This window comes from Juglans microcarpa x Juglans regia, chromosome 1D (assembly GCF_004785595.1).
Source record: "Juglans microcarpa x Juglans regia isolate MS1-56 chromosome 1D, Jm3101_v1.0, whole genome shotgun sequence".
In the NCBI taxonomy this organism is placed as follows: Eukaryota; Viridiplantae; Streptophyta; class Magnoliopsida; order Fagales; family Juglandaceae; genus Juglans; species Juglans microcarpa x Juglans regia.
The window spans coordinates 42,430,927-42,458,779 of NC_054594.1; the positions used below are offsets into that span (position 1 = coordinate 42,430,927).

The 27,853-nt window shown below is 37.1% G+C and overlaps 2 protein-coding genes across 4 annotated transcripts; both read right to left on the bottom strand.

Annotated features, from left to right (window-relative positions):
• Positions 1-13,826: 13,826 nt before the first annotated feature.
• Positions 13,827-15,471, bottom strand: LOC121261112. Its single transcript, XM_041163292.1, has 2 exons — positions 15,244-15,471; positions 13,827-15,030 (listed from the first exon to the last, which is right to left on the bottom strand). Exon 2 carries the CDS (start codon positions 14,599-14,601, stop codon positions 13,972-13,974), a length of 630 nt encoding a protein of 209 aa, XP_041019226.1. The 5' UTR covers positions 14,602-15,030; positions 15,244-15,471; the 3' UTR covers positions 13,827-13,971.
• A 5,530-nt stretch (positions 15,472-21,001) lies between these two features.
• Positions 21,002-25,108, bottom strand: LOC121259916 (protein IQ-DOMAIN 14-like). Of its 3 annotated transcripts, none has more exons than XM_041161727.1 (4): positions 24,415-25,108; positions 23,249-23,700; positions 21,840-22,046; positions 21,002-21,765 (listed from the first exon to the last, which is right to left on the bottom strand). In XM_041161727.1, exons 2-4 carry the CDS (start codon positions 23,663-23,665, stop codon positions 21,199-21,201), a joined length of 1,191 nt encoding a protein of 396 aa, XP_041017661.1. In that variant the 5' UTR covers positions 23,666-23,700; positions 24,415-25,108; the 3' UTR covers positions 21,002-21,198. The 3 variants fall into 3 exon arrangements, with proteins under 3 accessions (XP_041017661.1, XP_041017677.1, XP_041017669.1); XM_041161743.1 differs by having other exon boundaries at positions 24,411-25,108; XM_041161735.1 differs by lacking the exon at positions 24,415-25,108 and having other exon boundaries at positions 23,249-24,376.
• Positions 25,109-27,853: the final 2,745 nt, after the last annotated feature.

A 27,853-nucleotide genomic window follows, 5' to 3' on the forward strand; every position in this document is an offset into this window, starting at 1 on the left:
CATGAATGGACACTATGAGTGGAGGCAGATGCGTGTGTTGGATCCAAACATTTTGTAATCATGTTTTTAAGTAAGGAATCATTGAGTGTTGCCTCGAAAATTTTTTTGAAAAAAATATTAAAAACAAAGACAAAAATTTTGAAAATGTAATAATTGTATCTTGAAGTAATGAATTAATAAATGTTTGTCTTAAAATTAAAGAAAAAAAAAAGCAAAACATGTATTACCACTTTTGCAATGATGCTACGTCAAAAATCATAGGATTGATTGTAAACACATTTATTGGTCGGGATGACAAAGTGGTAACACACTTATTGGTGTAGGCATATTATATAAAACCAAAATATAAAATTGTAATTTTTTAATAATACTATTGTAAGAGGTGACTTCTAACCGTTTAGCAAGAATGATTAGTTTAGCTTCAATAATTTTTTAAATTTGTTCACATTCAGCATCAACAAATAGAAGCTACATGGTCAAATATATAGGATTAAAGCTACAAAATTGAAGTAAGAGCAAACAATAGTTGAATGTCAATAGATGAAATTAGAAATAAATTAATATTGAAAATGCAATAAGATAAGATAAATAGATAATTTAAAAAATATGTTTACCTTTGATCAATCATATATATTTCTTGCAGCATTGTGGGACCATTTGCAGTATTTACTTCTCTAGCTGGCTCAATGTATAATACAATTGCCAAAAAAATTAATAAATCATGTTCAAACTTTTTAGTTTGTTAATAAACATGGTTATGAAAACATTTGAAAATTTTGAATAGACATTTACTTATTTTTGCAATTGAATCTTTATATTGAATCTTTACTAATCATTGCATGTCGGCCTCTCACATTGTCAGGGGGTTGGCAGCTTTTATTGTGGACGGCTAGGAGGCCATAAGAGAACTAAGACCTTCGTACGATGACCCAGACTGCCCTTCAGTGTGCTCGCGGTGAAAGGGAAAAGAGGGAGCAACTAGAGTGAGAGTTGAAGAGGGTACGACTTGCCTTGAAGGAGGAACGCAGGAAAAGTAAGAAACTTGATCGCTGCCGAAAGAGGCTTAAAAGGAAAGCGAGGAAGTGAGGGAGGACGGCAAGCGGTTGCTCAACTTGTTACAGACCTTCGGGCGACCTATCTCTTGTGCAAGAGGTCGCCTCTCGCTTGGACAGGTAGCTGGAGTTCGTCCTGGGCGTTCGCAATCTCGCGTGAGGGCATGGGTGCGCCGAGGTCCGCAGGTCGATGCGGGACCACCACTTGGGGAGTCCACAGCTGCGTTCGAAGACTTTCGCAAAATATTTGTGGAGCCTGACCTTACCCATATTTCTGTTGAAGGGGCAGCTTTCACGTTCAGTCGTGACTTGGGAAGGAAATAGATCTCTGATGCTTTCCCGAGTCCTGTCGTTCCAGCAGCACCGAACCTGTTGCTCCAAATCTGGAGGACGCCGCTCCCAAAGTTCCTGAGGGGCGCTGAGGCAGAACGTCACCACGTCCAAGCTCCCTGGTGCCAATGCAGCTCCTTTATTTTGCTATTCCCTTTCTTTTCTTTTTGTCGAATGTATATACCTCGACTTGTATACAACTTTTCAATGAAATTATTTCACACTTTTGTCGTGCCAAGCTACTTGTCTTTACTATGTTTTCATTTCATGCTTTTCTTTCCCTTTTTTTTTTTTTTTGTGTGTGACTGGCCTAAGGGGTTTTGCCACAAGAATTTGCAGGATTCCTGACTACCCCGCTAGCCATCTGTTCATCCGTTTGTGATGCCTTCGTTCACCCTTATTAGGCAGTCGTCCTCTCGGGACCTTCATGCAATTTTGCTTAATGAGGCTTCAGTTTGCTACGCCTCCAAACTTTCTGTCGCGTTTAGCTAGCTTTCGTTGTGTATGATTATACTTAGTCGTTTTATGTTGTAACTTTCTCTCCGTAACTCTGTGGCCTCATGTTGTAGCTGGCGATGATTAATGATATTACATTTTATTGATTGTATCCGACTATTTGTCTTTGCACATTTTTCTCAGTTGTTTCTTTCTTCTCTTTCTTTTGTGGTCAGTTTGGGGGGTTTGGATACAAGAAATTACGAGCTCAGTGTTAGGCGGAGGAGTGTTGTCGCCACACAGGGTCTTACGGTCCACCCCGCCAATACCTAGCCTATCCTTGACTACCCCATAGGCCGATAGCTTTCCAACCCTTGTTACTCTTGTTCGTCTTTCTTGTGTTGTCATTCTCCTGAGACCTTTAGCGACTTTGTTCGACGCGGCCAACGTTTCTTCACATTCTCCTTATGCCAATTTCCTCTTTTGATGTTCATCTTTCAATTGGGCTTTACCCCGCTTAATCCTTATGCCGACTTTGTACGCGGCCATTTTGTGTCATCGTGCTTTATTTGGGCATGAAGTCGTCTCTGCGCCCTTCTCGCGTAGTTGGATATGAGTAGGCTGGGTTGCTTTTTGCCACTATGATGGCCAAGATCAATTTTTTCGGATAGCCGTGGGGCTGATCCCGCTCTCCATCGTTGAGAGACAAGGTGGCCTCTGGCTCAACCCATCTCCTTAGTTCGCTGGGAGGTAAGCTATCCGGGCAGTTTAGAACTATACCTGTCCTTCTCCGTTGGCATTTTGTATTTGATCCCTGGTTGGAAAACAAGGATGCTATCACCATTTTGTCCTTAAGGGAAAGAGTTAATTTTGCAAACTTGGGCCTCATGGCCTATGTCGCGATGTGCTCGTTGATTCCTATCTTGTCGCTGATGTTCGTATTTTTTGGTGCAGTATTCGGATAGTCGAACGACCTGGCCCGCTCTCCATTGGGGAGAGGTCAGGACGTCTTAGGCCGACTTGCACCTTTAACCCCCGATGAGGTAATTTCTTTGGACGGCTATGGGCCGGTTTGTTCTTTGTTGCGATGGGAGTCGGAATAAATATTTGGGCAGCCTAAAGGCTGGACCCTCTCTCATCCACGGAAGGGTCCGAGCGGCCTCTGGCTAGACTCATCCCTGTTACCTCACGGGGAGGTAATTTGTTATAGTAATTTGAGTCAAAACCCGCTCCCGCTCCCGCTCATTGACACCGTGTAACCCCTTACTCTGACTTTTCCAATTTGGAGATTCCGTTCACGTCGAGTAGTCGAAAAACTAGGCGTGCACACCATTAGGTAGAGGTCGGGATGCCTCAAGTAAAATTTGGGCCTTTGATTCTCCTAGGAGGTAACTTCTTTAAACCGCCGTGGGGCTGGTGCGCTCTTTTGTCGCAATGGGAGTCGGAATAAGTATTCGGGTAGCCTTAAAGGCTAGGCCCGCTCTCCTCTCCGAGAGGGTCCAAGCAGTCTCTAGCTCGACTCACCCCTATTACCCCATAGGGAGGTAATTTGTTCGGACAATTTGAGACTTGACCCGCTCCTGCTCGTTGACATCATTAGGAAATGTAGGATTTGGGTCGGGCTGGATCTACGCTCCTCTACTGAGAAGGGGTAAAGATAAGTATTCGGACAGTCATGGAGGCTGGATATGCGCTCCTCTGCGGAGAAGAGGTATTGTAGCCTTTGGCGTAACTCATCTATTTTTGTCCCACGAGGAGGTAAGTTTTCGAGTAGTACCTTTTGGCCTACCTTTTCCTTTGGTACCCCACAGGGGAGGTAACTTATTCGGACAGTGATGTGGCTGGTCCGCTATTCTTTATGATTGATCGGTAAGTTATTCCGGCCACTAGGGGGGACAGAACCCGTTCCATCTCGGGAGGGATAGAGTGGCCTTCACAGACTAAGGCCTACCAGGGCTCTCCAAGTAGTGCATGGCCTACTCTTTCCCGAAGGTGCTGTCCAGGATAAGTCCACCATCATTCTACTTCAGCTCTTGAATGTAGCATTCTCGTACCAAAACCTATTCACCTCGAATTCTCCCTCTCTACGGGGAGTCGAGAACTCCATCTTGAGGTGATAGGTTGATGTGACAACCCACAAACTGTTCAGGGTGGGCCTTGATGATGGCATTGTATGGCGATGGGATCCTCACCGTAAGGAAGTCGACCATGATTGAGGCCTTGCAGGGGGCACTGCCAATGAGGACCGACAGTGTGATAGTTCCCACATGCTAAGCCATACTTCCTGAAAAGCCCTTCAATGGCATGGGGCGAAATGCAGCCGGGCAAGGGCTCTCCAAGCAGTTCATGGCCTACTCTTTCCCAAAGGTGTTGTCTGAGGTAAGTCCACCATCCTTCTACTTCAGCTCTTGAAAGTAGCATTCTCTTACCAAAACCTATTCACCTCGGATTCTCCCTCTCTACAGGGAGTCAGGAACTTCATCTTGAGGTGATAGGTTGACGTGACAACCCACAAACTGTTCAGGGTGGGCCTTCCAATGATGGCATTATATGGTGATGGGATCCTCACCACAAGGAAGTCAACCATGATTGAGGCCTTGCAAGGGGCACTGCCAGTGAGGACCGACAGTGTGACGGTTCCCACATACTAAGCCATACTTCCGGAGAAGCCTTTCAATGGCATGGGGCGAAATGCAGCCGGGCAACATCATTCGCACCCTGGTGAAGGCCTCCCAGAACAAGATGTCCGCAGAACTCCCGTTGTCAATGAAGATTCTGCGGGTGGTGAAGTTGGTGACCAACATAATCACCATTATCGCGTTGTCATGGGGTATAGGACCCCTTCCTCATCGGCCTCCATGAAGGAAATGACTAGGGTAGGCTCACCCCTTCGATGCTTGGCGAGATAGTACTCGGTCGAGTACACCTCGTGGTACTGGGCCCGCCTAGTGTGTGCTTTTCTGCTTGAAGAGGAAATTTCCCCCACCCACAAATCCTCAAGCTATGGTTTGGATTTCTCCAAGTGGAGCTCCCCCCTGTGGTGGCAAATAAGGACGATCTTGCTGTAGCCCCTGCTCTTGTGGTCGTTGTCGGGACTGTCTTCCCTCATGAGCCAATCGACTCGATCCATGCTCCTATCTCTGGGCCAGGGGATAGCGCTACATTGTCCACTCCACAAGCTCCCTTCTCTTTTTCTGAGAGAAGCAATCAACGGTGTTATGCGAGGTGAACATGTGGTATGTGTAGTAACGGCGTGCAATACCCCGGTCATCCTCTTCGCGGGCGGCGAAAGTGTCGACATCATGGATGGTGAATGTGGGCAGGTCGAACCGAGGTCTTGGTCCCCTCGTCGGGGCTTCCTCCCTCATCTTGTCTTGGGAACTCTTCTCCGGCTTCTCGTGGGTCTTAGCCTTAGCCGGGGCCTTCATCTTCCTCTCTGCTCACTTCAGCTCCTTCTTTCTCAGTTTCGTTAGGGCTAGAAGAGTGTCAACGGCATTGATGAAATTTTTGGCTAGATCCATGACCTCCCGCAGCGTCACAGGAGCCCTTATTGCCAGTTTAGCCATAAATTGGGATCGAGGCTAAACCCCTCCTAGAAGCGCCGCCAAGGTTATTTTCTCATATTGGTCATCAGTAGTCATGCACTCCTCATTTAACCAAGTCAGGTAAGAATTTAGGCTCTCATCCTCCCTCTGTTTGATGGTGAGGAGGTACGCTGCTGGGCACCGCCTCCTTCGACTTGACATGAACTGAGTAAAAAACAACCTGGCTAACTAGCCAAAACTGTCTACGGATTCGGGCATCAAAGACCCGAACCATACTCGTGCTGGCCCTTTCAGGGTCAGTGGGAATGCTCTACATGCCACCTCACCCAGGAAGCCATGCAGCATCATGTGAGCCTTGAAAGTTTCTAGGTGCTCAAGTTGGTCCCTTCCTCCGTCGTACATTTCTATGGTTAGGACCCTAAACTTTGGTGGTAAAGGCAAAGGCATCACCTCCTCCGTGTAGGGTAGATCGGTGCTCATGAGCTATTGGTCCACCGATGATGATGTACTCACCTTCCTTACGATCTTCTCATTTTTTTTTTTTTAGATTATGGAGCTCATCATGCATGTTCTTTTGCTTCTGGTCCAATCTGTGTGTTCTCGGACCCCATGTGCTCACTATCACTGGGCTTTGCTTCCTCATCCTACACCTGTTGAGATTTTCTAAGTCCTTCATTTTTCTTGCGAAGCGTTTGCACCTTGTTGGTCAGCTTCGTCACCCACTCCCTCCATGATATAGATTTCGTGATTTTTCAAATTTGGCATATCACCAAGTCTTCGCCCGGGAGGGGGGGACTGAATATGGATTAACAGAAAGAATGGCCATGAGTTGAGCAATAATTGATGCATCCAATCATCTTGAATAAAAAATACGATTCTTCAACTCACTTGTAAATAAGAAGGATGTCCATAAAAAAGAGTCAAATCATTAATATAATGATAGATTTGTCCTTGAGCCCGAAATTTATTTCTTCTGCAGAGATCTTTATCAAATCTAACTCAAAAAGATGTAAACGCAAATTTGTTATTATATGTGCGCTCTAGGTTAAAAATGTGGTAGTCTCAACTGTGTTTGAACAAAATAGATAATAAAATTGATCAGGAACATCGTTTGTAGCTAAATCAAAATGTAAAGCATACCAAGAAACAAATGATAGCCGGAAAAGGTGAGAGAAGAAATCCAACAAATTAATAATACCAACTAACCTGACAAAAGTTAACAATAAAAAGTTAAAATTCATATTTTTGTTTATATTTTGTATAACAAAGTACAACAACAAAACTAAGAACATCACATATTCAACTTGAATAATACATGAATTTAATTAAAAAATACACAAATAAAGTTTCATTTCTGTTTTTATAATTTTGTTTTCTTTTTGTTGAGATATTTGTTAAAAAGAATAAATGTTTATAGTCTTAACAATAAATGTAACAATAACAAAGAGAAAATTTCGAAACAAAAGTGTCCAACTACATAAAGGTTTTTTTTTTCCCGGATGACTTGACACCTCTTTTTCACTAAAAATAACAAATTCTATAATTTGAAACATTGATTGTATTCTCTAATAAAAAAATAAATATATCCAGAATATTTCTTTTGTTTCAGAAAAATAAAGAGAGAGAAATATATGAAAAAATATTTTTTAAAAAAATAAGAACGTTTGAAATATTAAAAAAATTTCAACATTCATCATTTAATATTTTATTAAAAAAATTTCATTTATCACATTATTTTTAGGAACAAGAGAACCTTTCTGGATATATTTTGTTTTTTTGTTATGATATGTTTTGTTTTTTTGTAGATCAATAAAATTTTCAAATTATTAAAACTTCAATTTTTTTATGAAAATACCTGAGAAACCAAATAAAATCATAAATAACAAGTAGTTGCATAAACGAAAATCTATTTTTTCACAAAAAATCGAAAAAATGCAAACTTTAACATGCAAATAAACATTTAGCGGCATGAAAAAAAAAAAAAAAAAAAACCAACCAACCAACGCCAAAAGGGTAAAACCCATGAAAGAATATATTTTTTCACAAAAAATACAAAAATCCACAACATGCAAACCTCTTACATACAAAGGAATGACGTATCTGCAAATCCAAATAGAGAAAGCCAACAAGTCCATGTAAAATCTCCAAGCCAATAGCATGAAAAAAAAAATCCAATGCTGCACAAAACAAACCTAAAGAGACACCCAGAGAAGATAAAACATGCAAAGAAGAGAGAAGACGAAGAAAGAAAGCAGATTGCTTTCGGAGAAAGAAGATGTAGAGAAGACGAAGATAAAAGACAGAGAGAGAAGATGAAAAGGAAATGAAAAAGACTAGGAGGAAAAAAAGAACTAAAGCTACCCACCCTCTGACACAGCTGCATCCAAAGACCAAAATGCCCTCACTTAAACGGACACAAAACACCAAAACAAAAGGATAGAAAAGACAAAACACACAAAAAACAGATCACACACAAAGGACAATTCACTGTTCACAGCTATCTCCACTTATTATATATGGTATAGATATAGGTATATTCGTTGGGGCATGTTGTGTATGCAAACCATCATCATCTTTCTTTCAACAAATAGCAAATTACAGGAACTATAAATGGCTTACCTCTTCTTTCACAATCTTCCTAGAAGTATATCTTGCACATGAATGAGAATCCATCGTACAGGAATCGAATGGACTTTGCTCCTTGACTTCTCCGTGGAAACAGAATACTCGCTCTCAGAGCTACTTACCTCTACAAACACAAACTCCCCGAGCAACTAAATTGTTGGTGCTCGGCTTTCGTTATTATCTTTGAGAGACTCCTCCATTGCATGAAAAGATGAATAACTCACGAAAGAGTCAAAACCTTCCATGTATATCTCTTCCCTATTACAAAGCCCTGAGCTATGCTTCTCTGCTATGACAAATTCAATATGAGGATTTACAATCAAAGAAGGCTTTGGGGTCATAGAAAGAATCATTTCCAATAGTTTTCTCTTTCTCTACCATCAGAGATTCAAAACAAGGCTTTGCAAATAGACAAGAATCCTTCAATGAAGTTTTCATACGCTTAAAGTGGAAACCCCAGACCAAAAAGGCAACAATCACAGAAAATATTGAAGCCCTAATAATCGCTTTCAGTAACAACAATTCGATTTCCAAGTACTTCGTTAGGCTATCCTCCAAATTTCCTTCTGCTTCAAGAATGAGAATCTTGAAGTTTGTATCACCATTGCCCATTCTCTCGGAGCCGATAATCTCACCGGCTATGATAGTGAGATTTTCCATTCCGTCCATTTTTGTTTCAATCATGTCTTCATCTCCAGCTTGCTCACTGTGAACTTCTTCAACTGGCTCCACTATAGAATCATTTTCTATTAGAGCAGTCCAACATCAACTTATCTCATGCAAATGTAGCAACTCGTGGCATCCTCCAAGATGCTGATATGCAACCAGATCCTATATCCAATGGACACATCTCATATGATAATTGTTCAGGCAATTTACTAAATAGTCCCATTCATAGCTGAAGTACTTTGTACTATTATGTAAATTTACAGGTTGTTAAGATAGCTGTATAGCATTAGAATATTCTTTTGTTAGTTAGGATTTGTTTTGTTTCATTCCTGTATAAAGCAACAGCGTCATGTACAGAGCAATAATCAATTTTCACGCAAAAGCATCTTCAGTAATTCTTCTCTGTTGTTCCCTCGTGCTTCTTCTCCTGTAATTCTTACATGGTACCAGAGCTCGATACAGAGTAAGAATTTTTTTTTTTTTTTTTATCAATGGCACTTTCCCTAAACCAAAATCAACCTCAGACCCCCTTTTTTATGCATGGGAGCGGTGCAATGACCTTGTGGTCTCCTGGTTACATAACTCCATAAATTCCTCTCTCAAATCCAGCATCGTTTTGGTGGACAATGCTGCTCAAGTCTGGAAAGAACTCCAAGAACGATTCACTCAATCTAATGGTCATCGCATTTTCCAACTCAATAAGGCATTAACAGGTTTGACTCAAGACAATGATTATGTTTCTGTTTATTTTGGCAAACTTAAGACTCTATGGGATGAGCTCCATATGTATGATCCATTGCCTGACTGTTCTTGTGGCAAGCTAGCTATTCTTCTTGATCGCTATCAAAGGGATTGTCTAATCCAATTTCTTATGGGCCTTAATGATTCATTCAACGCCACTCGTGATCAAATTAAGATCTTGGACCCCTTACCTCCCATCAACAAAATTTTTTCTATGGTTCAACAACAGGAAATGCAACATCTCATGGTGTCGAACCTTCCTTCTACTGAAACTATGGCGCTTGCTATTAACCGACCTTACTCATCATACAAACCCTTACCTCAATCTCTCCCATCATCCAAACGAGAAAGACCATTTTGTACCCATTGTAAAATTTAAAGCCACGCTCTTGAGGTTTGCTTCAAAGCTGGAAATGCTCAACCCCCAACCTGCACGCACTGTCATATGACAGGACATATAGCTGTAAAGTGCTATAAACTGCAAGGGTACCCACCAGGCCACAAGTTTCATGGCAAAACCAAGCAATACAATGCATCTGCTAACATGTCTTCTCTCGACCAAGAAGAAGAAATTTCAGATGCCAAGATGACCCTCACTAGGGATCAATACTAGAAGTTGTTGGCTCTACTACAACCAATGGAGGCCTCCATTGTTACGCATGCAGTAAATAATGTCCAAGCAGATTATTCACACTCACCCACCATGAATGGTATCTCCTCACCTTCATACACACACATTCCTTGGTTAATTGACACAGGAGCCACAGATCATATGATCTGTAACACCTCCCTTTTTTCTTCAATAACATCTTCTGTTTCATTTGTTGTTAACCTACCCAATAGTCAAACAGCTCATGTTTCCCATATTGGTACTGTCCATATCAACCCGAAATTAATTTTACACAATGTCTTATATGTCCCTTCATTTCACTTCAATTTGATTTCTGTCAAATAGCTAATCAACTCTTTCTCTTGTTGTGTTCTTTTCCTTTCACAATTTTGTTTTATTCAGGACTTTTTGTCATGGACCACAATTGGCATGGGTGAGATGAAAGCTGGACTTTACAATCTGATTCCTACTCAAGTTCCTCCTTCAGCACTTTTCGACCACTTTTCCATTTCATTACACAAAAACATTTCTGTTTCAGCAATTTTCAAGGATGTAAATCTGATCTCTAATCTCTGGCATTGTAGGTTGGGTCACACTCCTACTTCCAAAATACATGTAATCAAAGATCCTTGCATTAGTAATCATATTTCTAATGTTTCTGATAAAAATCCTTGTCTTGTTTGCCCACTTGCAAAGGATCATCGCCTCCCATTTCCTGATAGTACTCATCAAAGTAAAAACATTTTTGAACTCATACACTGTGATATATGGGGACCCCATTCCATTACAGCGTATGATGGCACCAAATATTTTTTAACAATCGTTGATGACTATTCTCGGAGTACTTGGATATACTTGCTTAAAACAAAATCTGATACCAGAAAATGTATTAAGGGTTTTTGCAATCTGGTCAACACTCAATTTCAAACCAAAGTTCAAATCCTTCGCAGTGATAATGGTCTTGAGTTTCAAATGATTGAATTCTTCAACAACCGAGGCATTATTCATCAACGAACTTGTGTGGAAACTCCACAACAAAATGGAAAGGTTGAACGTAAACACCAACATTTACTAAACATAGCCCGAGCCTTAAAAATCCAATCCAACCTCCCTCTCTTATATTGGACAGATTGCATACTTACAGCTACCTACATTATTAACCGCATTCCCAGTCCATTACTTTCAAATAAAACACCTTTTGAGCTTTTGTTTAACAAGCTTCCTACATACTCTCACATGAGAATATTGGAGTGCCTTTGTTTTGCTTCCACCCTCTCCCACAATCGACAAAAAATTGATCCAAGAGGTCGGCATTGTGTTTTCCTCGGTTACCCCTTTGGTATAAAAGGATACAAATTGCTTGATCTCAATACCAAATCTATTTTCTTATCTCGGGATGTTACATTTCATGAACATATTTTTCCCGTTCATCAACAAACCCCCTCTACATCCCCTCCTCTTCCCTTAACTTTACCCTCTCCTTATCCCATGCAAACTGTCTCATTACAACCTTCTCCTTCTCCTAACACAATTTCTTCTAACTCCACATCAGACATATCCTCTTCACCTTCATCACCTATACCATCCTCCCCCACTTCTCCCCCTCCCAATTTTCCTGCCACATTACCACCTGCACCCTTATCTTCCACAAATTCTTCTCTCTTATCCTACCCAGCACTTCCATCCCGTCCCTCCCTTCGCAGATCAACTCGTGCCAGATCAGTTCCTAAATTTTTACAGGACTTTCATTGTCAACAAGTCAGTTCCATCTCATCCAACCAACCCGTGGACATGGCATCAGCTCATCCAGGTATTCATTTTCCACTTTCTTCTTCTATTTCTTACGCACGTTTATCACCTTCATTTGCTTTATTTTCTTCTACCATTTCTTCACAACAAGACCCACAAATCTATAAACAAGCGGCCAAGGACCTTGATTGGTGCAAAGCAATGGAAGCCGAAATTGATGCCTTATAACTCAACAAGACTTGGGTCCTTACAGATTTACCTCCTGGGAAGTCTCCAATTGATTGCAAGTATGTGTATAAAACCAAATACCATTCTAATGGTCCAGTTGAAAGGAAGAAAGTACGATTAGTTGCTCGCGATTTTACTCAGCAAGAGGGAGTGGATTATCATGAAACATTTTCCCCAATTGCCAAAATTATTACAGTCCGAACCTTGCTTGCCTTGGCTGCCATTAAAGGATGGCATTTACAACAGTTTGTCGTTAACAATGCGTTTCTTAATGGGGATTTACATGAAGAAATATATATGAAGAAGCCCCCGGGATATACTAAAGGTCAACCTAGACAAGTTTGTAGACTGCTCAAAAGTCTCTATGGCCTCAAATAGGCTTCACGACAGTGTTACGATAAGTTCTCTCAATCTCTGATCAATTTTGGTTTAAAGCAATCCAAAGCTGATTATAGCCTTTTTACTTGTATCACTACTACTAATTTCACAGCACTACTTGTTTATGTTGATGATATAGTAGTTGCTAGCAACTCCCTTACCTCCATTTCTCTTCTTAGAAATGTTTTGAACACCCATTTTCGCATCAAAGACCTCGGTTCACTAAGGTATTTTCTAGGTATTGAAGTGGCTCGTTCTCCCACAGGAATTCATCTTTGCCAACGGAAATACACTCTAGACATATTGGTCGATACTGGTAACCTTGCTTCTAAACCACATAAACTCCCCATGGATCAAAACCACAAATTAACCAAAACCTCTGGAACTCCTTTATCTGATCCCACCCCTTATAGCCAACTCATTGGTAGATTGCTTTACCTTACCCTCACTAGACCCGACATAAGCTATCCCATTCAAGTCCTGAGTCAATACATGGATCGGCCTTCAACTACTCATCTTGCTGCAGCTCACAATGTGCTACGCTATCTTAAGAATGCTCCTGGCCAAGGCATCATCTTGTCTGCTGCTTCTTCCATCCAGCTCATTGGATATTTTGATTCGGACTGGGCTTCTTGCCCAGACACTAGCAGGTCTGTAACTGGTTTTTACATTTTCTTGGGACAATCTCTCATTTCTTGGAGGTCCAAGAAACAAACTGTCGTATCCCGGTCCTCTACCAAGGCTGAATACCGGGCCATGGCTTCTATATCTACTGAACTCACTTGGCTAAGGCAATTGTTGACTGATCTTGCCATCTCTCACCCTCAAGCAGCAGAATTATTTTGTGACAATCAAGCCGCTTTGCACATTGCATCTAACCCGGTGTTTCATGAAAGGACAAAACACATTAAAGTGGATTGTCATCTTATAAGGGACAAGATACAAGAAGGCACACTTCGGACTACTCATGTTCCTACACAGTTGCAACTTGCTGATATGTTTACCAAGTCCTTGCCCTCTCATTTACTCTACTCACATATCTCCAAGATGGGAGTAGCTAACATCTACTCTCCATCTTGCGCCGCGGGGGAGGGGGGGGGGGGGAGAGACAACATCAACTTATCTCATGCAAATGCAGCAACTCGTGGCATCCTCCAAGATGCTGATATGCAACCAAGATCCTATATCCAATGGACACATCTCATATGATAATTGTTCAGGCAATTTACTAAATAGTCCCATTCATAGCTGAAGTACTTTGTACTATTATGTAAATTTACAGGTTGTTAAGATAGTTGTATAGCGTTAGAACATTCTTTTGTGAGTTAGGATTTGTTTTGTTTCATTCCTGTATAAAGCAACAGCGTCATGTACAGAGCAATAATCAATTTTCACGCAAAAGCATCTTCAGTAATTCTTCTCTGTTGTTCCCTCGTGCTTCTTCTCCTGTAATTCTTACATTTTCTTCTTCAAGAATATTTGCAATATCGGATTCTATGATTTGGCGATCCTCTCCATCAAACGTGGATTGTGCCTGATAATCCTGCAAAGTCTCAAACTTTTGTATAGTTCTTTACCAATTTGTAACTCAGAATTATCAATCACCATGTCAGAAAAACCCCTTTATCTTCACCATTTCATGGTCACGATCTTCGTCAATATCTGCAGCTTGTGGCTCTGTCATTTCACGCAACTCATCAACTGTTCCCTTCTTTCTATCTTCAACTACCTCTAAAGCTTTACATTTTGCACCCTTTAGATATATTACTTCATTGAGCTCCTCAGCAATGTCTACTCCTATTTTCACATCTTCAACCATTTTTTGTTCCTCAATCCTATCTCTCTGGTATCCACGAACCAAATCCAATTGTATGTCTTCTGCCTGATCCCAAATGTCACTTCCACTTTCAAGTCTCATAGCCAATAAAGCTTCCGACGTATGGTTTAAAATCTTAAGGTACCCACCTTTATTAAGACCCTCAAAAGGTGAAGTTGCTGGAGAATTCATTGAAGATATATAAAAGGTAGAAAGAACGAAAAGAAAAGACCAAGCTAAAAACTCCAGCACCCTTTTCAAGCTCCTACCTCTCTCCTCCTCTACCTCCTCAATTTTCGTCTTCTTGCTGTAAAGATCCTTCGCGAGATGAAGGCAAAGAGCCACGACCACAAACCGAGTCAGATTCCTCCTCACTAGCTTTCCCAAATTCAAAAGAACCACTTGTACTAATATACGTCCCATATTTTCCTCCTGTGATCTCTTTTTCTCAACGAAGAAAAATCTCACGGCGCCTATTCGGCATGTACCGGCGAAATTTAGGTCGTGGAGAAAGAAAATTAGTTAGCGGATCATAGGGTCGCAAAGAAACATCAGCAACAAGAGCATTCTCCCCATTGTCATCAGATTCAAACCCCTGCGGCGATGATACATCGGAAATATCGGTTCCGGGGTTCACAAAAGTGATTTTTTATTCAAAAATCGAGGTCTTTTGGATATGGGAATCGGAGAACATCGATTCCGGGGCTGCATTCCTTTCGCCTAAGATTTTCTTTCTGGGGACAGCGACCTTGCTAGCTGCAGATATGGTTCGGGACATGTAATGCTGTGGGATAAATTTCTTTGTGGTCTGAAGGTTAGAACCCATTTCTCGATGGCTTTGATCGTTCTCATCTGAAATTAAAACGATAACATTTCTTTGTACAAATGTGTGAACGGTTCAAAGAACTGAGAAAAGTATACATATAAATCTGTTTTATGATTTCAAAAAAGAAAAAGATAACTTCAATCAAACCAGTTACTAAGACTAAAGTTTTTCTTGCTTTGGATTTGTTATGATTTCTTGAAAACCAAAAGATACGAGACGGGGAAAAGAGAGAGGTTTACCTGACACTGAGACTCTTGGAATTCCAGGAGCTTTGATAGACATCGATGATGATGCCCCCTTATTGTCCCCGAAATGGATTTTTTTTTTACCTTTTTTCACTAAAGAATGTTTCACGAACTCCGTCAAATAACACAGAAAGGGAATTTTCTTTTTGTGTTCGTGATTATCTCTCTTTGATGCAATCAAACTGTCACGAATAAAGAAGAGCGTGGAGATATGAGCGTTAAGGCAAGCGCATGATCTAACAACTAGTCGAAATTTCCGATTTTGAAAATTTATTCGACCGTTGGAAGTGCCAGTGGCTCAACGGTAAAATGCAGTAAATACGCAAGTTAATTAATCACCCATTACAAGCTTTCAAGGGCCTGCCTTATTAGGTTCCAAACCGGGAGTAGATAGTTGGGCCTGGAATTGATCTATTACTAGGGCCTCGTTCCAAGTGATGGGCCGAGTTGCAATTTAACAGACTGAAACAAAGGCTACTTCGTAAACACGAAAGAAAGTTTTTAGTGGCTCGAGTGGAAAAGAAATAGGTAGAATGAAAAAAACCGTTATAACATTTGAGTAAAGGGATTCAGTCGAGGTTGTGTAACTACGATTTATTTTTTTTTAAGTGAGATTTATTATTAAAAAATTAATTTTTTTTATGTAAATTTTATATTAACTCATTTTTTTTTTAAATGAATGTTTGACGCTTCTGCTATAACTACAAATATTATTTATCGTAACATTTAGTTTCGTTTGGTTATTAAACTCATCTCAACTCATCATTACAACTTTTTTAAATTCCAATATAAAATATAATAAATAATTTAATTTTTTTCAAATCTCAAAATAATAATAATATTAAAAAATAATATTTTAAGAATATTTTATCATCTCAACTCAATTCAGTTCAACATCTAAATGCAGATTTGTTGCAAGCTTTCCAATAACACTAAATATTAGAAGAATGGCATAATATATTTCTATAATACATTTCATTTATAAATATCAAAAATTGATAAATAATATCCTCATCACAAACCAATAGGTCTGGGAGATGATCTAGGCCATTTAATCTTTACAAAATTGATACATCATAACTTTTGGTAGCTTGAAAGTGAAATGTGTTACTTGGGATAATTCCCACTAAAATGAGACAATATTTTTAAACATTTTTAAATATTTTTTAAACATTCTTAATTATTAAGAAAATAAAAATATAAATTCACTAATAATTGCTTCTTTAATCATTAGAAAAGAAAATTAAAATATAAGAATTGACACATTTGGTGGACACATTTGAAAATCACACTATCATTTTCCTTTTTAATAAATCCATCCATATTTATACGTTTTTCTATTTTGAAAATACTTGAACTAATTTTGACTGATTTTAAAACATAATAAATAAGGAATGCTTTTGTTTAAAAGAATTATTCTCTTTTGGCTCTTAAAAATAAATATTTATGATGTTTTTATTTTTATAATATTCTGACTTGATTATTGAAGGAGACTCCTCAAAATCTCTCCCATCTCACCTTCTTTCCATGTTTACAATAACAGCAAACTCAAAACATGATAAATCTTGCTGCAAGCCGGTTTAAAGGATGAAGTTTCTTCATTCTTGTATCTTCCAGAAACGCATGATACCCGTATTTCTCTGTTATATGTAATGGGGAACGTCAAATGTTTTTTGTTAGCAGACAACATTAATTTCCTCAATATTTTATAATAGACAAATGCTTTAGGTAAGGAAAAAAAAAAAACATAAAACAGTAAGGATGTGTTTGGATGTTGAAGTGAGTTGAGTTGAGTTGAGTTGAGTTGTGATGATAAAATATTGTTAGAATATTATTTTTTAATATTATTATTATTTTAAAATTTGAAAAAGTTGAATTGTTTATTATATTTTGTATTGGAATTTGAAAAAATTGTAATAATGAGTTGAGGTGAGTTTGGTAACCAAACACACCCTAAATCTTCAAATTGACGCAGCTTAACAAGGTACATTAGATTGTAAAATTATTATTTTTATTATAATAAAATTTAACGAATAAGACTTATCATATTTCTATTTGTATATTTCATATTTATACTGATTGTTCTTCAATACACACATGCAGTAATGAGTCGAGATAATGAGAACGAACGGTTAAAATTTTTATAAAAATTTTAATGTACCATTATTTTAATGTATTTCTTGTCCACTTCGATAAGTGGGTTGTGGTCGGTGATGGACCATACTCTTTATGTTTACGTGAGCATAAAGCAAAAGCAAAAAAGAAAAGAAAAAGGAAAGGAAAAGGAAGAAACAACATGATTATTCTTTATGGTTGTTGATTGTTTAATGTTGGTTACAGGGCATGACACCGACCAGTGGTTGTCCGGTTGGATTTTAGGACCACATCTACAAAACTGTGCATCGAACCGCTTACCCATACCCTAACAATCTGCCATGGTATCCCCCATCTTGGATATATCAAACACCTGCAGCTGCTCATTATTTTATATTTGTTGAATAAATCATGTAATTCCCCTTATTCAATTTTTATTTTTTATTTTTTTCTGATAAGGAATTAAATATTGGCCATGGTTCTTGATAATTTTATGAAGAATTCACAAAGGGAGGCAAATCATGGTCTCTCATGCATGGAACCACATGGAAATAAGTCTCTTAGGTCCTGTTTGGATGATAAAAGTGTCTCATCTCGTTTCATCAGTATAATTTTTTAAAATTTTTATATAAAATATAATAAACAATTCAACTTTTTTAATTTTTAAAATAATAATTAACTGAAACATGAGTAAAATGTGAAACTAACTCATTGTTCTAATTTCATATGTAAGTGTAGTATGCAGATTTTACAATATAACATATGTAATGTGTCTACAAATATATGGCTTGTTACTTAAAACTATTCACGAAGACTATGTGCTTATAATGTTCATAAAAAATTAAAGGCTATGTTAACCACAAAACCCTTCTTTCTCTCCACAATCAACGGTCCAAAGAATGGCAAGAAGCTTTGGGTGCCCAAGAAAATGGCTAAGGTCTAGTGGTTGAAACCTTATAGCATATTCAATGAATTAGTTAAAAGTTAAATTCATTGAATATTTAGTCATTAAATAACAAAAAAGGATCACAATGAATTAGTCAAATTCCAAATAATTGAAATTTAGCTACAGTTACATTCAAAATAATTTCTAAATTTAAATATTCAAGTTCATAGGCCAAATTCTTATTTTATAAATTATTTCTCTCTCCAGCAAACTAACATGTCCAGTTTTTAGAAATATTTGTTGAATGGATACTTTCTTCAAGTGCACGGATTTATGGATTATCTGTCTAAATTTGATAAAAAAAAAATATAATTGGATGGGAATGATAAAAATTAATAAAATATGATAAAAAAAAGTAAATTAATAATTAAAAATTTTAAATTTTAAATTTTTTTTAATTATTAATTACTCATTCCTATATAATGAATAAATGGATAATCTAATATAAAAATTTAATGTAAATATCCAAAGTTAAATTCATTTTATATTATTTTATTGTTATATAATGAAAAAATAATTATTTTAATATGAAGATTTATATAAATAAAATAGTCAAAAATTAAATTTATCTTATATTCATAAAAAATATATTTTAATTTTAACTAATTCATGGAGAGAGGGCTCTTAGACAATTCGAAATGACCTACCATGCTGGGTGCCGACAAAAGACCGGTGGGAGTTGCTCATTGTAAAATCTATGTATTCAGAATAGTGCGGGGCACATGAAACTTTACAAAATAAACCATAATTTACTAATTTAGGCCATCCACTTTCTTATTTTCCCCAGAATGGCAATAGTATCCATCCTCTCAATGCCTAAGGACACGTTCCGAGATGGTCAAAGGTGGACTTTTGGGCTGCTTTCCAACTTCGTAGTTTCCCATCTAAATGGGAATTTGAAGAGTAATTAATGCGTAATTTGACTAATTACAACTTTTACACACACATGCACAAGCACCTTACCTTCTCTTTTTCAAGATTCAAAAAAGTTTCAAACCACGAAGCTCTAGTTCTAGGATCTAAACGAACCCTAGATTTGCATTGAATAAACAAATGCAATAACCTTCATTTTGATCCGATCATCATGTCAAGTGCTTTTTCAAAAGCATGGGCATCTTTTTTAATGCACGGCGGGATGACGAAAGCATAGCCGCTGGACCAAAGAGAACGGGCCACCCATATTCTCGTATGAAGCACTCCAAATAAACAATTGCATTAAAAAACTTGTATTGTCAGTGTTTGGATCATGAGAGACATGTTAATTAGGAAAACACCGCTTCAAATCTCTGTCCAGTCCTTCTCAACGTCTCTTTCTTTCTTCTGTTTAAAAGATTAGAAACATTTGCTTTTATTTTTACAAAAATAGATATGATGTTTGAATAAATATGTTGGGAAGATGAGATATCTGGATTTTGAAACTGGACATAAAGGTAATTCGAAGCAAGACACGAGGGTTGAAGACAGGACTGCGAGGAGAATAGCTTATCGACGCGCTCCACGAGATGGGGCATATGGATATGGATGATGTATGGCTTATGCCTAAAGGTTGGGATTTGGGGGTGATAATAATTCAGTCAAAAGACCGGCACGTTTTTCCAAATTACCACTTGTAATGAATTTGTTTCTTTTCTTTATTTAAACCCGAAAGCATGTGAGCCATCAAAAGCTGATGCAAGCAAAGCCCAGAAACCCATCAATGAAATAAAAGCTCTAATCATTGCTGATAAAAAGTTCCATGAAGAGGTCCCACACTTTCGCTTTCTCATTTAATTGGGTTGCATTTCTGTTCCATGTTCGAAATTTCGAAACCTTGGTCATTGTCTGTTTGAAGCTTAGACTTATAAATGCATGCGAGAAAAAATTGGATGGACCGTACAGGCACACACAATTCCCAACTGTAGAGGCATGATATAGTTAAGTAATTAGAAATATTCATTGCAACCTTTTTCTTTTGGATGTTCCATAATAGCAAGGTTGGAAGATGTTTTTTTTAATGGTTGAACACAGCAAGTAGCTGACTGAGCTAGTTTGTTATCTGTCAGCCTCTAGATCTTGAGTACTCATCTGCTGCACAGAGATTTGAAGTGAAATTTGAAAGCATGCAACTGTTTTGACATATATGCTTTTCTACCATTTATGGAAAATGGAAAAGAATAAAGGGGCAAATTAGAGGAAAAGAGACCAAAGGAAACACTAGCTTGCTAGAATATGATTTTAATTGATTTTAAATGATTTAAATAAAATAAAATAAATATTTTATTTAATATTATTATTATTTTAAAATTTAAAAAAATTATAATAATAAAATAAATCGAGCGTGTTATATTCAAACGGATGGTCAAAATCCAATTAAAGTACCCTTTAAAAGGATGATGATATTTAGCTGCAGAGAGAGATGAACCAGTTCACTAGCAAATGTAAATCAAGCTTTGTCCTTTGATAGACAGCTGTATCGGTGGAACCTACAAGGAAACTTCGTAGGGATTTGAATTGGTGGGAAGCTAATGGCACTCAAATACCTGAGGAGTTGTGCTGGCAAACATTAAAAAAGGTTTTCCAAGTGTCTTGACCGTGCTAAGAGAAACAAGGTCTCCAATTTTTTTATTGGAAGCAATAAACCATCCGATTCTGCAGTATTTTTGAAGTATTAATCTTTTTTTGGTAACACGGTTTTGAATCATGTATTTCAGATCTAATATTAGGAAGAAAAAAAAAACAAGCCCTTTCATTTCATAAGGCATAATTCAATAACTGTTTCAGAAGAATTTACAGGACCTTTTAGCTTTATCCTATTTGTTGTTGACGATGAAGTAGAAAAGCAAGCTTAGAGAATCATTTAAAACTGAAACAACCCAAACATGTTCTCTCTGAATGACAAGGAGTACCTCCTAGCAAGTAGCAACAGTATCTCATAAATCTTCCTCTTCATCTCGTGAAGAAGACCGCTGCATTCTAACACTGCTAATGCTATTTCTTGCTGCCATGATTTCATTCAGTGAAAGCCTCTTCTTTGGCATAGGCTCGGGTCTTTGCTTTGGTGCACTGTGAGACCTCAATTTGGCCTTAAAAGATTGTGTACTTGCCATATAGTTTGGGAAGTTTAAGTATGGTCTAAAGAAGCTGTCTCCACAGACACTCTTGGCCGGTGTAGCCGGGGCATTAGACTGGATGGAATTACCAAACCGAGGAGTGCTCTGAGCAGTAGCGAACCTACATTCCTCACCAGTGAAGTACCATTCATAGTCTTGAATGTTTCGAGCAGGAATTGGACAAGGAAGAGGTGATGAGATTGTATGGTAAGGCAGGTCTTCACCACACTCAGACAACACCGTGTTGATTCTCCTAGATCTTGATCTGGGTTTGCATGTGTCAATTTCCACAATTTTTGGGCTATCTTCGAATGCATTCATTGAAGCTTCATATGATGTCCATAACCTTTTGCTGTGAAATTCACTTCTTGCTTCGTCAAATCTCTCCTGCAATCAGAAACAAATCAATTAGATACTAACTTCTACACTACACACACACACACACACGGAATCGGTCTTACAATAGATCTTCGGGGTCGAATTTCAGGATGAAATCTATTCTCTTTGTTGAGAGAACGACGGGCACGCTGTGAGCGAACTGCAGCTTGAGCTCTTATAAGAGCTTGCATGCTATGAAGGGTTGCAGTAGCCCGTTTTCGGACAAGATAGCCTCTAACAAGAGCCTGTAATTTGACAAGTCCTTTCAGAGCTCGAAGCGCTTTCCGGGCCTGACAGTGAACGGAAACTTTCAGTAAAAGATTACGAATCTTCTGTAAAAAAAAAAATAAGGGGCAATCTTTGCATAATTCATAAATGTCACGGTTCCATACAAACTTGGTATACGGGACAAGGTGCCTAGAATGCATGACATTTATGTAGTACCCCAAGAACAACATCGTGGAGAACGCAAAGAAATGCCGAGTACAGAAGAAAACGCACAATAAGAAACAGGAAGACCAATCTAAGAACCAAAAAAGTGGGTCCGTTTAGATCTCAAATCCATCTCTACTCATCTTATTTAATCATTATAATTTTTCTAAATTTCAACACTAAATATAATAAACAATTCAACTTTCCTAAATCTCAAAATAATAATAATATTAAAAAATAATATTCTAAAAATATTTTATTCAATTTTCAATTTTCATCTCAAATCAACTCAGTTCAGTTTAATATCTAACCGCAGCCTAAATGGTGAAAGGAACAAGCACCCAAATTGAATCATGAAAAGCAAAAGGAATAACAGAGATGACCCGGATCGGAAAAACAAACTTTCAAATTTCAAAATTTCAGATTCTCACAATATCAGTATAGGGGATCAAAAGGGAAAAAGAATTCGAAGCAGAATGATTAGCCAAGTCAACATTAAAAAAGTGAACAACACATGTACCATCTTATTGACCCACGAGCACTTGTACTGTTCCATTGGCATTTTCAAACGGATAGTTACTACTCTATTACTACCCATCTACTATTCAAGTGTATTTTTTAAGTTTTTTTAATTTTTTATCATTTTCTTTTAAATATTTTTTTAATATTCTAAATCATTAAGAAAAAATTAAAAAATATATATAATTTTACTAATATTCACTTCTTTAATCATTAAGTAAAATAAAAAATTAAAAAAAAATCAAATATAAAAAAAAATAGTAGATGAATAATAATAGAGTTGTAACCCTATATCATTCTTTTCAAATTAGTTTTCATACTTTTGAGAAAGAAATTATACCAACGAAAACAGTGGTTGCAATGACACACTTATGAGACTGCAACAGACATGTCTAGAGGGATTACATCACAATGTGAAAAAACACAAACAATCACATCGAAAACAGAAAAGATTTGGAATACTTGATTAGTCCAGTTAAACTATGAGATCAATGAGGTTCCAAAGACGAAAGAAAACAGACAAAATTGGAAACCTACTTACCAAACAACCCCTAAAAACAGTCTGAATCTTCACAGCAGCCCACCTTTCCCTCCCTCCAGCAAACAATGCTCCCCGTCCCTGGCTTGTCAGCCGGACAACCGCCACCGCTGCCTGTGCAGCGGCAACTGCAGCATCAGCGGCGGCTGCTGTCGCAGCAGCCACGGCAATTGCATGCTTGTTCTGCTCCTTCTCTGACTCAGTAATGTAGGATCTTAGCCAAGCCGCATCGGTGGCTGGTATTTTACCCGAAGTGCTCGCCGGAGACTGAGCAACTGCGCTAGAATCTCTTAGCGACTTGCCAAAACTCCACCTTTTCTTTTCCCTCCGGTCTCCAGTCAATTGACTTGAATTTTCGACATGAGCCTTCTCCTTCTTCATTCCCAACAAGCCTTTCAACCATCTGGTAGCCTTTCCCATTTTTTCTCTATCTCTAGTGACTTTGGAGTGACAAACTAGAGAGAGAAAGTAAACAGCCAAAAAGTCCAAAGAGAAATAAAATGTTAGGTACAAAGTCAAAATCCCAGGTCGGGTTTCCACTTTCCCTAACAAGTCCCCATCTTTTCCCTCTCAAAAATTTGAACTGAAAATCAGAATGAGCTAAACAAGCCCAGCAAATCCTAGACAAACAAATGCGATAACAACAAATCCTTCAATGAGCAAGAAGCTAAGAGAGGGAACGGCGTTTCAGGAATAAAAAAGCGAGAGAGAGAGAGACCAAAATATTTCAAAAACTATGACCAAACCCAGGTGTTGTTTATTGAGATGAAAACTAAAAAGTTTGTACGAGAGAGAGGGAGGGGAGGGGAAGAAACGATCTGTAAGATCTCTAGAATCTTTACAGGTTTGAAGCAGGGAAGTGATGTGAGCGAAGTGTGGAGCATACGAATCACAATTAACAAAACAAAAGGCATCCAAACCTTAAAAACAAAAAACTTCGATGAAGATTGGATTTTTTTATATTTTGAAAAGAAATTCTGACAGCTCCTCGTGAAGAACTGTATTACAAGACAAAAAGATGTCACAGAAAGATACAGAGGGCTCAAACCCGTTAAAATATAAAGTTTCAGAAACTAACCCCATGTAAACAAACAAGAATTACAGACAAAAGGCATAACAATTAAAAAGTGAAGCCGAAGAAATAATCAGAGAGAAAAAAACTCACCCACCTTCTAAAATTCAAAAACAGCGCCGAATTCACCACCAACCTCCTCCAGCCTACAAAAAGCACAGCCACTTCTCTTTGTTCCTCTCTCTCAAATTTCTCACAAAGAAAGAATTTTCTCTTATTCTCTCTCTTAACTTTCTGGAGCAACGTGTACTCCTACAAACGAAAAAATACCCACTGACAATCCCGTGAATCTCTTCACTTTTTATTATGCTTCACTTTCAACCCGCTTTCGAGTATACTCTCTCACTGTCTGTGCCCGTCTCTTTCCCTCTGACTCTTTGCTATCTTCTACGACTCTCAAAGCCATAATTTTCTCTCATATCTCTGTCTCTCTCTTGTACGAGTGCACTGAAGAGCCATTAAAAGCTTATACCCACTAAAAGGGCTATTTTATTAGCTTCTCTTTGTCCCAAATAATACGACCAAAAAAGGCTGAAACTTCGCTTTCTTTTTTGGGTTGGAGAACGTCTTTCAGTCTCCGTATCACTCAGAGTGATTCCAGAAAATTTTGCCCAATGTACCTTTCATGATTCCTACCACAATCTCTCTGCCATTGTTCCTGCAGGAAAGTCTCTGAAACAATGCCTTGGGTTGAAAAAGGGCCTCTTTCCTTGTGTATGCAATTAAAGCAAATCCAAATTGATATGGAAGCAACGCAATAAATGTTGGGTTTTCATTTTTTTGTAATTCTTGGAATCCCGAAGTTCCTCGTTACCAAATAAACAATGTTCAGGATGTTACAAATGGCAAGTGCGGAGCCACTGGGATAGGATACCTACCTTACCTACAAGTGAAAATTCGGGTGTAGTAGCTGATTTGAAAGGATTTGATCGTAAGGACAGAATTTGGCTGACATCGACGGCAACTCAAGGAAAATATAATAAGAGCATATTGCCAATCCTCTGTCAATTGCCAAGTCTAAAATAAGTTAAGATTTTAATTAAAGTAGAAGTCATTCGAGATATTAATTTATATTGGGTTATCTATTTTAAAATTAAAATAATAATATAATAATATATATTTTAATAATAATATTTTTTAATAAATTTTTTTTATATTTTATGAATATACTCCATATATAAATTAATAATTTAATTTTTACTTAAAATTATTGTTTCCTAATTAATTTTTATATCGACTTAATTATCTAACGTAATATTTGATGAATAAATAGTGACTCTCTAATTTTAAAAATTTATTTAGAGTTACCGTAACTCAAAGTTTAAACTAAAGGTTTTTAGTTAGTTCAATGCAGGTTATTTATACAAAACTTAGCTATGTTTTGAATTTCACAAACATTTGACTAGTCTAATACTAGTGCTCTTAGATATTAGGTGGTTTCCTTCTTCTATTTTATAACCTAATTTCTTTCAATGCCTTACCTAATATTTTGAAACTGACTATTTTTAAATTATCTTATCCCTCATTTTACTACCAACTAATATTAGTTAATGGCGTTATTTCATAAAGATATATGAACCAAGTTTTGAATTTGACAATAGACTTCTGTGAAATATACTACAATTTGGTTAAAATACCAATAAATAAAAAGTAATATAGCATTTGGAGTCACATGAACAAATGAAGAAAGAATAATAGTCAAGAGGATAATGTCTATCATTTCTCCTAACTGAAAATCAATTGAATGGGATCATTCCCTATTTAAAAAAAAATAGCAACTAACTTAAATTTCAATCCTTTGAAATTGTTTTCTCCACGTCAGCTAATCAGTGATCATGTGCTTGTTATACCAAAATTGCACCTTTTATAAGTGAAAATGTTATCCATCTTCGCAATATTTATTCAAATTATTGTTAAAAAAAAAAATTAATGGCAGGAAGGTATAAATTTATATGAGTCGAAAGGGAAGGAAGACAACGAAAACATTATAACTAATCTTAAAAGTTTAAAAGGACGTCATATTTCTTAAAAAATCACTTTTATCATCATATGATGTAGTATTAGGTAATTAGAAATTATTTATTATATTTTACGTATAAACTTATTATTTAATGTTATATTATAAGATGATGCAAATTAGAATGATAAATAGATTTTTTCATTGATAATAGCAATAGTGATGAGGATGATGATGATATAGCAACCTTTAGGCTCAAGTGTAAGCCTCTAGTGGCAACCTCGGTAACGGCTCAGCATTTGAGCCCTGGTTGTCTCCCATGCAGTCCACATCGGCCCATAAAAATATCAGCCTTTTTCAAAATTTCATTTGGGCCCCCTTATTAAAAAAAAGTATTTGAGTTGGGCCAAAATGCCTCCGAGTCACAGTGTGAATGACAAAATGCACCTCCAAATGGCGAATAGTGGAACTAGGGCAAAGAATTCCAAGAGGGTGGATTTAGAGAGACACACATACACAAGTAACACAATAGTTGTGGAACTCAAACTCTGTCGGTGTTTCATAAAGACTGGGCAACATTAAAAAAAAAAATAGTAATGCTATATGCAGTTATCTAGTGTATAAGTATGGTGCAGTCGTTTTGAAAAAGATTAAAATTTACTATTAAAAAAAATATTATTTTTTCATGCTCGTATTTATTTATTTTTTAAAATAATTACACAGCGCTTGCGCACTCATAACTGTAACTATCATTTTCTTAAAAAAATAAGTAGGGATTCATACATTATATCTCTCTCTTCTAATTTTACAATAACGAATAATATCCATACAAGAAAAACTGTAAATAATGGTCAACTATTAGTCCTAATCCCATTCACTGATTAATAGAACAATTAAACTAACATTTTTTTTCCAATTTTTCTAAACCCAATGGTATAAAGAAATTAAGGTCTCGTTTGGATGTTGAGATGGTCTCAACCCATCTTATCTCATCTCAGCATCTAAACACTACTAAAATACAAATATTTTTTAATTTCAAATTTTGAGATTTGTAATTTTTTCATTTAGTCATTGCTTAATCATTATAATTTTTTCAAATTTCTAAACAAAACACACAAAATAATATAACATTTTCAAATCTAAAAATAAAAATAATATTAACAAATTTTATTCTAATAATATTTTTATTCAACTTTTTATCACTCATTTTTCAAAGGATACTGCTAGGGTGTTACCCAACATTGATTGCTAGGATCCCATTTTTTTTTCTTTTTCACATTTTTTAAACATCTTTAATTATTTTTAAATAATAACAAAATATCAATACACTATATCAATAATCACTTCTTAATCATTAAGAAAAAAGTTATATATATAGAAATACATAAGTGGTCAAAATGATAGAACATACTATCATTTTCCTTTCTCAAAACCTTATAAAATATCTTATATTATGATATGATGGTTAAAGGGCCTTTTTTTCGAAGTGGAGAAATAACCTCCATAATTTAATGCAAACCCCTTTTATGGTAGGGGCAGACCATTACAACGAACCCACGACTTATGCCAACAACATCAA

Coding starts and splice junctions, on each gene's coding strand:
- LOC121261112 (XM_041163292.1), bottom strand. CDS start 14,601: ATGGGACGTATATTAGTACAAGTGGTTCTTTTGAATTTGGGAAAGCTA.
- LOC121259916 (XM_041161727.1), bottom strand. CDS start 23,665: ATGGGAAAGGCTACCAGATGGTTGAAAGGCTTGTTGGGAATGAAGAAG. Junction 22,047..23,248: donor CTGTTTTTAGGGGTTGTTTG/GTAAGTAGGTTT, acceptor GTTCACTGTCAG/GCCCGGAAAGCGCTTCGAGC. Junction 21,766..21,839: donor TTCGACCCCGAAGATCTATT/GTAAGACCGATT, acceptor TTCTGATTGCAG/GAGAGATTTGACGAAGCAAG.